Raw genomic sequence first — 12,852 nt, 5'->3', positions numbered from 1 at the left:
AATTATAGTAATTACCCAGCAGTTCCTCCTGACAGGCCTTTTGTATTCCATTCACTGACACTCACTAAGCAAATCCTCACAGTTTGCTCCTACACACTCGAGAAACATTCTCTTTAAAGCCAGTGGTGGCAGAAAGTGCAGCTCTGGGGGCACGGTGGGCACCACAGGCATGATCCTGGGGGTAGCACCTTGGCTGAAAGGCAGCCTGGGATGGCAGGGATGGGACTGCAGTCAGCCACAGCCTCACTCAGGGCAAGTGTGGCTAATTTACGCCTTGGACACAGTTGTGACTTCCTGGCACCCAATCTGCCCCATCCTGATAATTTTTACGTCACTTTGTACAGAGTTCACGACAAACACCAGACACGCTCGGACTCTGGCTGTGGACACTGGGATAGCCAGGCTGGGCTCTCCTTGCTCTGAGCTGCCCTTGCACCCTGCCTGGATAGAGAACACCTGAGTGAGAGACCCCAAGGTACATCCCACCCAGAAGGACAACATGCAGTGATGGGCACAGGCTGCAAACCTGTTTCTCCAACCCACTTTTACTGCTATCAGCAGGTTTTTACAGTTGTAAATACCTCCGATGGGAGAAGGGAAGGCTCCAACATGAGCACAGGGGAGACAAAGGCAGGAAGGTATGGAGCTGCCAGCTCCCCAACATCAACCAGCCAGCTCCTGCATTTCAAAGGTGATGCAAGGTGGCTGACTTTATTTTAGTTTTGTGAACAGAATGGCACTGGGGGAAAAATGGTTCAGAGGTCAGTCCAAAACTCAGATGAATTGTTGGCAACACTGAGAACAAGCGTTCCAAAGAGTGCCTTGGGTATCCAAGGGAGTATTTTATATCTACCCAAAAGGAACTATATAGGAGTTTTCATGGGTTATTTAACTCTCTGTCATCAGTGTTTTACATTCGTGCCCAACCCTCCTCTGCCTCATCACGCTGACTCCATCCCGTGGCCTCTCTGTGTCCTCAGCGTGGGAAAAGGCATAAAGAGCCTCAGGCTGACTGTGCCCTGAGGACAAGGAGTGCAGAGCCTGGGCAAGGCACGGGAGGACCTCAGCAAGAACCTGCCACTTCCACCTGCCTCTTTTCAAAGAGCAAAACCACTTGTTAGACACCACGGGAAAACCCCGAGCTGGGCGAGAACAGGTACCAGACTTTAAAGACTAACAAAGGTCATGTCGAAACCTCCCGGTTCACTGAGTTCAGCTCCAGGGCGGCTGTGACTGCCCTGAAGCTCTGGCACCAGTGGTGACACTTGGAGGAGGGGCTGGGGGGACAATAAACCCAGCCACCGCTGAGGCTGGTGCTCACAGACCCCCTTCCAGCCTACCTTGAACTCCTGCCTGCGTGGGCTCATCCAGCAGGTTCCCCAAAGGCAGGAACTGCCTCAATATTGCCTTTTAAAGAGCAGCCCCATCCTGGCTGCTGAATGCCTCTGCACCTTGCCCTGCAGCAAAACAGTGGGTGCTGCCTGCTTCCCAGCTTGGGAAGGGAACAGGGAAATCCTTGAGCCAACTCTGGTTAAATCAAAACCTCCTGCTGTAAGGATCACAGCCATGGTGCAAGGAGATAATATCAGAAAAACACATTCCCCCATCGTTATCCCACCAATCTCTGCACATTTTGACAGACTACTGAATCGAAGTTTATTGCATAATGAAAAGTGTCATTAAGCAAGAACTTTCCTCTTGCTGGAAATTTTTGTTCCCCTATTTAAGTTTAGTAACATGGTACTCCCCTTCACCGTCTCCCCTGGCAGACACAATCCTGCCTTCTCCTGACTGGAAACTCCCTGTGCAGCTCTGTGACTGTGGAGAGAGCAGGCAGCTCTGCTCTCTGTCCCAGGGCTGTTTTCTCTCGCCTCCCTGAACACAAATGACATGGAGATTCAGCATGCCACACACAGAAAACCCAGGGGTGGACAGTGGGGCTGGGCTGGTCTGCTGGTTGGCAAGTGCTAGGAGCAGAGGTCACCGACGATCCCCGTCTGCCAAAATACCCTGGCCTGGGGTGCTAGGGCTGACCTTCCCTGGGACTCACATCATGCTGAGCTCCCTGAACCACCCAGCTATGGGCTCTTACTGGTACCAGTATGGAGGAGGGTGCCTTGGGTGGCCGAGTCCTCGTGGTGAGGAGGACTGTGCCTCTCTGAGCCCTGAGCAGGCCACCACCCCCTCTGCCCCTGCCCAGCCATGCTGGCAGCAGCCCTGCCACCACCTCCTCCAGCCTCTGAGGTTACCTCCGGAGTTTCACAGTTGCTGTGAGTCGGAAACCCCCACCACACAGCTCCCTGGAAATGCCAGACACACACAGTTCGAAGCATTAAAGCGGCTGCTTCCTGGCAGAGGGGAATTTGGCTTTTCTGTAGAAGTCTGGTGTTGCAATCTCAGTTTCCCAGGTTGTAACGATGGGAGAAACAATCAGCCATTGGGCTTTACACCAGCAAATCTCCCTGCCTCCTCCTGGCCCCTGGGCTGGAATAGTGCTACACACTCCCACGCTTCATCCTTCCTTCACACAGGCTTTGGCAGCTGGTGTTGAGACTCCTTAAGCACACCTCCAGCATCAAACATAAAACAAGAGGCACTTTTTAACAACCAGATGCTGATCTCCAAAATAAAGCAGTGCTCGGAAAAGATCCCTCCAACGACCCTCCCCTGCCAGCATCTGCTCACCCCATTAGCTGGCCCCAGGCCAGTTTGCTTGATTAAAGTCTATCTATTAAGTTTTGTGACTATAGAGAGCCCCGTTCAGCACTGCACAGGATTGGCACTGGGTTGTGAAAGAGGGTTGGAACAGCTTAAAGGCGAGCGAGCCAAACACTTTGGGATATTCACAGGCAAAGTAATCCAAGTCCACAGCTCCCATCGGCACCTGGGCAGCCGGCGCTCCAGAACATGCAATCACCATCCCAGCAGCAGGTGCATTTTCCAAGCTGAGCCGAACCTGCTAACACGCCTATTTGCCTCTGCCATCCCCGAACGGCGCTCATTTCCATTTTAATTTCCCATTTACAATCCTCTCCGGGCCAGCAGAGTCGGCAGCAACGCAAGCGGGATGAACGGGCTGGGGACGTGAGCTCGACAGCCCATCAACAGGACGTGACTTTGGCAAAAAATTAAAGCAGTGAAAGAGCTGGCGCAGGAGTGGCACGAGGAGGGGAAGTGGCAAGAAGGGCTGTGCTACACTCAGCACTTTTTAAAAACGGTCTCAGCAAAGGCTCTGAATCAGCTCCAGGATGTAAAGTCACCCCACACTGCCTGCAGCCCTGACTCTCCAGAGCTCCTCCAACATGTGCCCGAGGAGTGCTGGGGTTCACCATCCTCTCCCTGAATCCCAAAGCTGCCACACTCTCCCTGTGCCTGGAACACATCACACCGAGGCCATAAAGCTCCGAAGAGTGGGGTGAAACTACACCTCACACTACAGGCACCAGCAGCTCCAGCACTGCAATGGACAATGTGTCTTCTCCATTTCCCACAGCCAACTCCTGCCTCGTGGGACACACACGGCTCCAGCCACAGCCCAGGCATCTCCTGAGGCTGGAGAAGCTGAGCAAACTCCCTGCACCATTCCCTGCCTTCCCCACACCCTCTCTGAGGCGTGCTGGGAACAAACCAACAGCAGGACAGGCAGGATCCGGCCCCACAGCTCAGGACCCACCACACTGCACCAAAGCCAGCAGTCAGATGCCTTCCATCCCCAATGGCTGGGTTAGCTCCAGCACAGTTGATAAAAGAAAGGAAATGAGTGTCTCACCTTTTTTAGCCGTCTCCATCTCCTCTTCGGTCCAGCGAGAGCTTTCATTCATTTCCAGGGAAGCTGGGATGGAAGAAATAAAGAGAGCAGTCAGCTGTGAGCAGGAGTCAGCAAGCCCAGTGAGCTCAGAGGAGGTGTCCCAACACCCAAACCCTGTCCCATGCCCTGCTCCCTGGAGGCATGACAAAACCCCGTGCAGTGCAGAAGTGCTCCCACAAGAAAGGCTGGCATGGTGCTGGCCCGTAAGGATTTTTCACACCTTGGTACCCCATACACAACATCCCCTCGGGATGCAGCCCAGTGATGCAAAACCTCCACTTTGGGCCTGGAGGCAAAGCCAAATGGCTTGAGAGCGGCAGATTTCCTGCTGATGGTGCCTGGCCCAACAACAAGGTACCTAAGATGGAGCTGGCTGTGGCTGTGTGCTTTGGAGGAGGCAGACGCAGGGTGGGACCGTCAGAGACGGAGAAACAGCGTCACCTCAGTGGTGACTTTGGCCGACTGCATCTGTCACGGGTGTTGGCCGTGTGACCGCGGGCTCCCTCTGTGCCATCACCGGGCTCTTGGACAACACCTCCCAGCCACTTCCAGCAGCAGTGGGGGCCTGTCTGGAGCAGTGCCCACTGAAGGAGGCATGCTGCTCCAGCCAGGAGGCTGATAGGGGAATCAGCATCTGATGCTGCCTCTCTGCCTCTCCAAGCAGGTGCTGGGCACACTGAGGTCCTGCATAAAGCCTTCCCTATGCACCAGTCCTGCTGGCAGCCTGGCACAGAGCAAACCCTACAATAACAAACTGGGGTGTGAGTCAGAGACAAAAAACAACTCGGTAAGGAAACAGATTTCCGGCTCAGGCTGCCAAGGGGTTATTACTCTAAACAACAGGCAAAGCATTATTTCAACAGTGATGAGAGATGTTTTGACAGTGTCCTTTCAAAATGGAAAACAGGCTGATAGGTTCAGGATAAAGAATACAGGCAAGGAGAGAAGGAAGGATCCTCCAAGAAGCTCTACAAGAAGCTGAGACCCTGTGGGAGGACAGCACGGGTTCCAATACCCACAGCAATGGGCAGAAGAATCTCCTTCAGAGCCGGCTGAGCACGACTGCAGGTGTCACCTCCCGGAAGACAGCACAGGTCACTGCCTCCCCCAGCACCGTGTCGCCCCTGGGACACCGGCCAAGAGGGAGGGAAATCGATACCTCACCGCTTCCCCCTGGCAGCAGGCAGAGCCGGGGCCACAACGCTCCTTTACGTAAAAGCGAGTGTCCCCAACGCTGTGCAGGCCCTTGGCTCAGCTGGGGGTGCCTGTTATTGTATGGCACAGAAATGTCACAGAAACGGCCCGTTTGGTTTGATTAATGGCATCGCCTGAGGTTGCGCAGTTATGAAACAGATGCCTACGGGGAGCTCCGGCACGCTGCAGTTAAACCACAATACGGTTTTGTGCTGTTTTTTAATGTTCAATTGGTATTTGAAATGCAATAACTTTCTTAGCCAACCTAAATTAAAGCGCTATTGGAGAGACATAAACTGAAATCAATTGCTCAGATATGTCACTGGAATTGATCCATTCCTTTTTCCCGATTTAACATGGTCTAAAGGCTTTCCTCTGTGTTTGCAGTGAAGTTCATCAAGGACTGTGAGATACCAGGATAAAAAAATCCCATCTAAGTTACTGGCATTATCTGCTGCTTCTCTGCAGCACTGCTGAACAAGTTGGAGGGAGAGAGCAGGGCTCCGTTGTGCTGGGGACTATTTATATCGCCTGTATGAAAACAGAGCGCTCGCAATCAAGGCTTCAGCCAGTTGTCAGCAGAGAACAGGGAGGCGAAACACCTCCGCGTGATTTATAGCACATGGAACAGCACAAGCAAGAAACTGCAGAGCAAGGAAACCGAGAGGAGTCACCCTGCTTTTATTTTTACCTGCCTTAGGTAGCACAGCAATAATTTTGCACTTTGACAGAGAAGAAAATATAGGAATATCAGCCAAATTCCTCGATGCATTGGCTTGTGGAAATCAATACATGAGCCCACTCCCTGGGGTGGCAACTACTGATGCTGCAGATGCCAGAGGCAGATGTGCCCAGTGTGGGGCTGTGGATGCTGCCATGAATTCCCATCTAGCCCAAGGCCAGCGTGGCACGGCTATGGCTGGTGCAGTGCCTGGATGCCACGGTATGGGCAGCACCCTTTGCTGCATCAGGCATGGATGGAAATGGACCAGCCCAAGGCCAAGGCCATGGAGCAGATCCCACAAGCTGCAGCTGCTCAGGCTCCAGACAAATTTGAAAACAGAGCAGGTAGAAGGAGTGGCAGAGACCCAGGCAAGCCTTGGAGGGCAGAGCAGGGTCCTGTGCAGAGGTTGAGGGGACGGGGAAGCCAGAGTAGCCACAAAGGGGACCTGCTCCAAGTGCAGGAGGGACACAAGCCTTGCCAAAGCACTGCTAAAACTGAAGGCTTCCCTTTTTGTCTTTTGCAACACTTTCCCTCTGAGGCCATAAAACCGATTAACACTCAGCCAGGACAGCCCAGGCTTGCAAATTCCCCCACTTATCCTGGTGAATAATTAATGCAATAGAGAGAAACATCATTGCTACTCCCCAGAAAGAAGGATTTCACAAAGTAAACCCCTCTTCTGCCAGCGGTGAGCAGAGCAGGGCGAGTCCCATCCCAGCACAATGGATACCCCAAAAGCCCAGCCCAGGGCAGGGTTCCCTTGTCCTGTGCCACGTACCCAGCTCAGCACTCTGCTGCGGTGTGGCTGCCTCCTCGTTGTTGGCCTCGTTGGCCATGGAGCGGGTGATGCGGCCCTTGCGCCGGCCCTGGCTGTTGGCGGTTTTGCGACCTTTGGAGGTGACCGTTTCTTTCTCATCGTTGTCTTCTCCAGATGTGTCGTCGTTCTTGTCCCTGTGAAAACAGGGAGAGAAGGGAAAGAAAAAATAAAATAAATAATGTTGTTTGGTTGGTCCGATTTTTAGGTCAAGCAATTATTTCTCTGCACGTGTTTGGGGATTTTTCTTTTTGTTGTTGGTTTTTTAGGGGGGCAGGTCTGCAGTGTTTTTGCAGACACAGGCTCTTTTCCTGGCTGGGATTGGTGGTGGGGTGATTTGCGGTGGGGTTTTCTTTCTGCAGCTGGCTGCAGCTCCGCCACCAAGTGCACGCAGAGACCTGACGGAGACAGGTTTAATACCAGACCATTCAAATTCATCCCTGCCTCCTCCTCATTTATCTTCCTGAAAGGGACCTGCTGGTAAATGTCTTTGCAGCCTAGATATAATGAAGCCAGATGTTCTTTTAAACCAAGTATTAAGCCCATTACAGATAGCGAGCGGTCTGCGTGCCAACCTTCCCCTGCCACGGCGCTGATGCTCGGTGTGAGGGAGGCAGGGCTGGCTGGAGCTCCTCATCTGGGAGTGCTCACGTTGACATCAATAACACTAAAGGTGAAGTGCCGCGCTCCGCTGCGCCCGGATTGCTCCTCCAGCTCCCGGAGGCTCTCGTAACAACAAAACAAGCTGGAGGATCACAGGAGCTTTGCAGATTGATTGGGTTGATATAAAAAAAAACCCATATCGTGTTACTTTCCCAGTTTGGGAAAAAGCAGGGAAGAGGAATGAGGAGGAGGATCTGCCTTTCCCTCCCTGCAAAGGAGGTGAGGTGGGCACATACAGTTCTGCACAGGGTCAGGCAGCCCTGGACATCCCATCACCACATCCCACCACTGCAGCCCCAGCCCACTGGAGCCAGGCAGGGAGGGTCATCCTTACTTTGTCAGTTCTTCTTTGTCATTTTCTGTTTCCTGCTTGTCTTCCTCCTTTTCTCCCTCCTTCTCTTTTTCTTTCTCTTTTTCATCTTTCTCTTCTTGGCTGCTCCGGGGCATTTGCTGCTGCTGCAAAACAAAGGACATACAATAAACCAAGCCCTCAGCACTGAGGCAGACACAGGGCAGCACCTGGGCCAACCCAAACAACTGCTGTGAAACAATGCTGGGGGCAAGTGGCCAAGAGGAAAGAGCTGCAGGCAGAGGGTGCAGGCAGGACACACTGGTGGAGGCCACAGGGGCCAAAAGCTTTCCAGGGAGATCAGAGGTAGTTCAGGACCAGGCATGGCAGCTGCACTCTGGCTCCTGTTCCAGGCAGTGGGACAGCCCCAGCCACTCCCCTGGGATCAGGCAAGGATCTGATCTAGGGGTAAGGCAGGTGAGAACTACCCTCCTGTTCTGGCTTGGCCACATGGGTGGTGATTTACAGCCAGTGGATGCATCTTGCTGGAGCATGAAGGAGACAGGGCACCAGTGACACCCCGAGGCTCGGCAATATCAACGCTTCTGATCTTTTTCCCAAGCATCTGACACAGCCCACGGGGAATGTTTGTGGCTCTGTATCCCCAAGCAGGGAAGGTGCCCTCTCTGCCCTCTCTTTACCACCTGGCACCTCCAGCAGAGGCCATGAGCCCAACCACCCCAACGCCGCTGCTGCTGCTCAGACTGAAGGCACCGACTGCGCTACCCCAGGGAGGACACAGTGATTATTATAGTCCTGGATTTTGTTTCAACAGCTGCAGGAAGGAGGTTGCTGGGGAGGCCTGGTTCCCCTGACCTCCCTTCCCTCTGGTGACCAGCAAACCAGAGGCATTGAATAGAGAAGTAGAAATTAGAGACGGAAATGATTTATTAAACCATCCTGCTCCTGGCTAATGCATGGCTGCTTGCTCCAGGAAACCCACCCGGGCTCACCCGGCCCCTGCCCAGCCTGCAGGGCTTCCACCACCCCTCGGGAAAAGGTTTGGTGATGTAATGGGGAGTAAAATTGCTTTAACATGGATTTATCAGCAGAAGGTAGCTGGTCTGGCTGGCATGCAGCCATACAGCAAGTACGGAGGAGGTGTCCTCACATCTCTTGAGCCAGTAGGACTGGCTTGATCCCACTCTGCAAAACTGGGAGGCTGCTTCAAACATGGGCATCCTGCAACAGCACTGGGTGCAAGAAGAGCTCTTTGACCCCATGGGCTTGTGCTAAAATCAGAAGTGTGAAGCAGTCAAATGGATCAGTTTAACCAGAAAACTGCTGATTCTTTCAGGACCTGGTTGAATAGAAGTCCTTAAAACCTAGACCAGCCATCACTGAAACCCTACAGACTTTCAGTTCCTCCTTGTACAGGGGGAGGCAGCTGTGCCATCAGGATCCTGGCACGCTTGGCCAGCCCCTGGAGCACCTCTGCACACGTGCAGAACACAACTGTAATGCATCAGCTCACACTCCCGTTGCTCCGGGAATTGGTCCGTGCGATGCAAGGCTGGGGGGTCCCAGGGGAGAGGGAGTCAGGGAACAGTTGGGGTGAGCACTTGGTTGACTACGATTTTCCAAAGTCCACAGATCACTAAGGCTTGGGGAGGAGGCTGTCTCATGCAGCAAATGGCCAAGGGAAGTGTCATCCCCAGTGTACTGGGCAGTGCCCTTGTCAGCCCCCAAACTGGGGGAGAAGGAGGGCAGTCTGGAACAGAAGGTGGGGAAGCCTGCACCGGCTGCAGAGGAGCACAGGGGATCCATCATGTGCATTTCCCCAGCACTGCCCTCGACTCTCTGAGCTACCCCACGGTGAAGCCTAAGTGTGGGCTCAGCCCAGACATGAGGTGAGGGCTGTGACCTTCAAGGGCTGGGCAGGCAGCAGGACAGGCTCTGCCTCAGCCCTGGCCATCACCACCCATCTGCATTCCCCTCAACAAACAGTTTGGCAAGGGAGGGGAGCCCACATGAGGTACACAGTATTTCTACCACTCAACTGCAAATATTTTCTTTTGAGGGATGAGGGAAACCCTGCATCCCAGAGATCCCAGCTCTCCTTCAGATTTAAACCCAGCCATGACCACACAAGTACCTGCCCCAGCTTCAGGCTTAAGTGAGCATCCAAGAAATGTTCAGCATCATCTTATCCTGTCTCTACACTTGTCTGAACTAGGGGTCTGCCAGTCCTGAGCAACCATTGCAGCTTTTCCCCAGAGGAACAGGCTGGAATGGCAGCGATGCCAAGGAGCTCCTGTACCAGCCTGCAAACACAGGAGCAGGAAGGCAGGGAGAGATGAGAGTGGCCTTGGTGGCTCAGGCAGCAGCACAGGCGCTTCCCTGCAGAGGCATCTGCCAAGCCTTGGCATGATCAGGATGGGCAAACTCCACGGGGCTGGCTTCAGTGGGCCACTGCACATCCCTCTCCTCCTGATGGTTCCAAGCCCAGCCTGGCAGGACATCAAATTAAGGCTTCTCCCAGTGCAGAGGCACATCTCGATCCAAGGATGCCCTCTAGTGATTGCCCTGCTCTGGCCACGGCCGGGTGCCCAATGCCAGGAGCGAGAGCCAGGTGGGATAAGCACACTGCACCCAGCAGGACAGACAGGACAGGTCTCACCTGTCAGCCAGGTGAAATACACAGAATGGGCAGCATCATCACCATTAGGCCATGGTGGGAAAGCTGACCCAGCTCCACCCAAGGCTGCGCTCATGTCTTCATTTGAGGAAAGGCTCCCAGCCAAATGCTGATCTGAACCCTGGCAAGCGCACAGCGATGGCTTATCTCCTGTACTAGAGCCTGGCTGCAGAGCAGGGCACCTGCCAAACACCCCAGGAAACACCTCTGCTCATGAATGTCCCCTTACATCACAGCCAGGGGTACATGCTGGGCTGGAAGCTGTGGGGCTGGCCCCGAGCACCCCCACCCTGGGTGCTGAATGAAGCCATTTCAGAGCTCAGCTACAAATGGCACACACAGATGGGACCATCCCCCAGCGAGCGACCATGGCAGCTGCCACAGCCCATCCACGCTGCGTGCTCTACCCAAACTTCAGGCTGCCATCAGAAGCGCAGCACGCCGTGGCACCGTGGCAGGAGGGCACTGCCAGCAGCCCACGAGCCGGCCGGTTCCCCCTCGAGGCGCGCTGCCCCCGCGGTGTGTGGGGAGGCTATTCTTAGCGCTGGACATGGACCAGCTCTGGATGATTCAAGGGACGGGACGCCATCCCAAAGCGTGACGGGCCAGGAAATGCTTCCCCAATTACCAGCTGATGTTTCCCTCTGATTCACACCGCCCCGGCTAGAGGTGGACTGGCAGGTGGGTCAGCCCGTAGCGGACACGCCAAAGGCCGGCACCAAAACTGCTCAGCTCCCGGCAAGCTTAAACCTCTCTCCACCTACATCTCTGCCAGCCTGCGGATGAGGCACTCCACCTCCCAGAGGCAAACCAGGTACGTGCTCCCCACCTTGCACAAGAGGGTAATGGGATGTGCCCGAGGCCAGGTAAGATGCCTGTGGCAGAGGGCAGGGCTGTCCTTCCCTCCCAGGTCAGACGCTCTAACCCCGGACCGCCCTTCCTCCTCCTCCTCCTCCTCAGCATCGCTGCTGCTTGTTTTTGCTGCCGACGCATCCTGTTTATTTAAAAAGGCCCCAGGACAAAATCGGACACGGGACGCGTGAGCGAGAGCCTGCCCCGAGTCCAGGGGGCCTCCTCCGCTCCCTGTGCTCCGGCCCGAGCAGCTCGGTAATTACAACCACCTGCTCACCTCTGCCCCCGAGTCCCGCCGGGCCCGGCGCAGCTGGAGCGGCGCTGAGCGCTGCCAGCTCTCCCGGGAACAGCGCGTTCCCCGGCCCGCCGCAGGCACACATGCTCCCGCAGCTCCCGGCCGGCCCGGCACGGCTCTCGCCCGGCCTGCCCAGCTCCTCTGGGCACGGCACGAGGAAGCTGCTACAATAAAGCTTCGTCTCCGAGCGCACTTTCGGGGCACGGCGGCTCCCGGGCAGGAGCCGGGCACGGAAAGGCCGATCCTGCTGAGAACGGCCCAGCTCGCTGACAGCGGGACTCGATGGGAGAAAGCCCTGGCGAGGAAGAGGTGCAGCTCCTCCCACTCTGTTTACTTCCTCTGCCGAGGCACTGCCTGCTTCTGCGAGCGGGACGGGAGGGCAGGAGGAGGTGCGGGAAGCAGCTCCCCAGCTCTGCCCTCCCCGGCCCCGCCGGAGACGCCGGAGCCTGTGGCGGAGAGACGGCGAAAGCAGGCGGAAAGCCCTTGGCACCCGCCAGCGCGTCCCTCGCCTCCCAAGCGCCCCGCTCGCACTCTCCCCGGGAGCTCCGGCCCCTCATCCCCCCCAAATCACTCACCTCCCCGCTCCCCGGCTCCCGAGAGCCGCCGGTCCCCGACAGCCCCACGGCCAGCTCCCGGCCCCTGCTCACCGCCCAGCCATCCGGGCGCGCTGTGCCTTACGTTCTCCGGCTCTGAAGGCTTCCTGACGATTTGCATAGTTAAGCCGTAAACTAACCACAACATTCCTCTTATGATTTTGCAATCTGCTGGAATAACGTGGTCGCTCTAAGTCGAGCGATGAATCATCATCTATAAACCACAGCTCTCGTCACCGGGGCTCTCAGTGCTGGCTGCAGCCTGCGTGATTAATCCGCCAGGATGCCAAGCTTAACCTACAGTGCAGGGCTATTTATTTTCCAAACTTGCGAGCCTCCGGAAAACGACCGCTGCTGCCTTCCCCATCCCCTTTGTGGCGAGATGCCCCAGGCTGTGGCAGGGGACCGGGAACAGGGGACCTCCCTTGTTGCCCACAGGACATCCCAGCGTTAACCACTGGACCGTGCACCTTGCAGTGGAGGCACCCACACCCTCCCCCGGCACCCCCCTCACTCCTTGTGCCACAGCACCCTCAAAACATGCACCAAACCACCACTTTTGCCAGCAGGGATGAGCTCATCCCTGTCAGTCCAGCTCCTGAATCAGAACTACCAGCTCCTGCCACCCCAACTCCAGCCCTTGCTGTGGATATGCTAGTGGGGAACTGGGTCACGGTGGTGGCACCGAGAGTGAGCCTGTCCCCGAGCCCAAGTGCCACTGGGGCCAGCATCTCCTCTCTCCCACACCAGGTTTCAAGCCCACATTGGCTGCACTGGGGATGCCATTTGGTTGCCAGCAGATGCATCTCCTCTCCTGCCATCATTACGGTGCCCTGGGCTCTTACAGGAGATGGAACCACCAGCTCCTGCTTGTTCCTTAAACCAGGAGGGAGCAAGCCTGTACACCCCGGAGCAGAGGGAG

The 12,852-nt window shown here is 55.6% G+C and overlaps 1 protein-coding gene across 12 annotated transcripts in view; it reads right to left on the bottom strand.

The window, feature by feature from the left end:
* Positions 1 to 12,852, bottom strand: part of NCOR2 (nuclear receptor corepressor 2) — a 227,114-nt gene that overhangs the window by 49,774 nt on the left and 164,488 nt on the right. For 10 of the 12 annotated variants that reach the window (XM_014253798.2, XM_088064925.1, XM_088064926.1 and 7 more), the window contains exons 15-17: positions 7,538 to 7,659; positions 6,505 to 6,677; positions 3,770 to 3,832 (exon numbers count right to left, since the gene is read on the bottom strand). In XM_014253798.2, the coding sequence (XP_014109273.2) occupies positions 3,770 to 3,832; positions 6,505 to 6,677; positions 7,538 to 7,659 (358 nt within the window). The remainder of the gene's footprint in view (positions 1 to 3,769; positions 3,833 to 6,504; positions 6,678 to 7,537; positions 7,660 to 12,852) is intronic. The other 2 variants (XM_088064920.1, XM_088064923.1) reach the window with 1 other exon arrangement.

The sequence above is a fragment of the Pseudopodoces humilis genome, chromosome 20 (assembly GCF_049639895.1).
Source record: "Pseudopodoces humilis isolate 2021_Gansu_Grassland_sample_001 chromosome 20, ASM4963989v1, whole genome shotgun sequence".
In the NCBI taxonomy this organism is placed as follows: domain Eukaryota; kingdom Metazoa; phylum Chordata; class Aves; order Passeriformes; family Paridae; genus Pseudopodoces; species Pseudopodoces humilis.
This window is presented reverse-complemented; position numbering and strand designations above follow the sequence as displayed.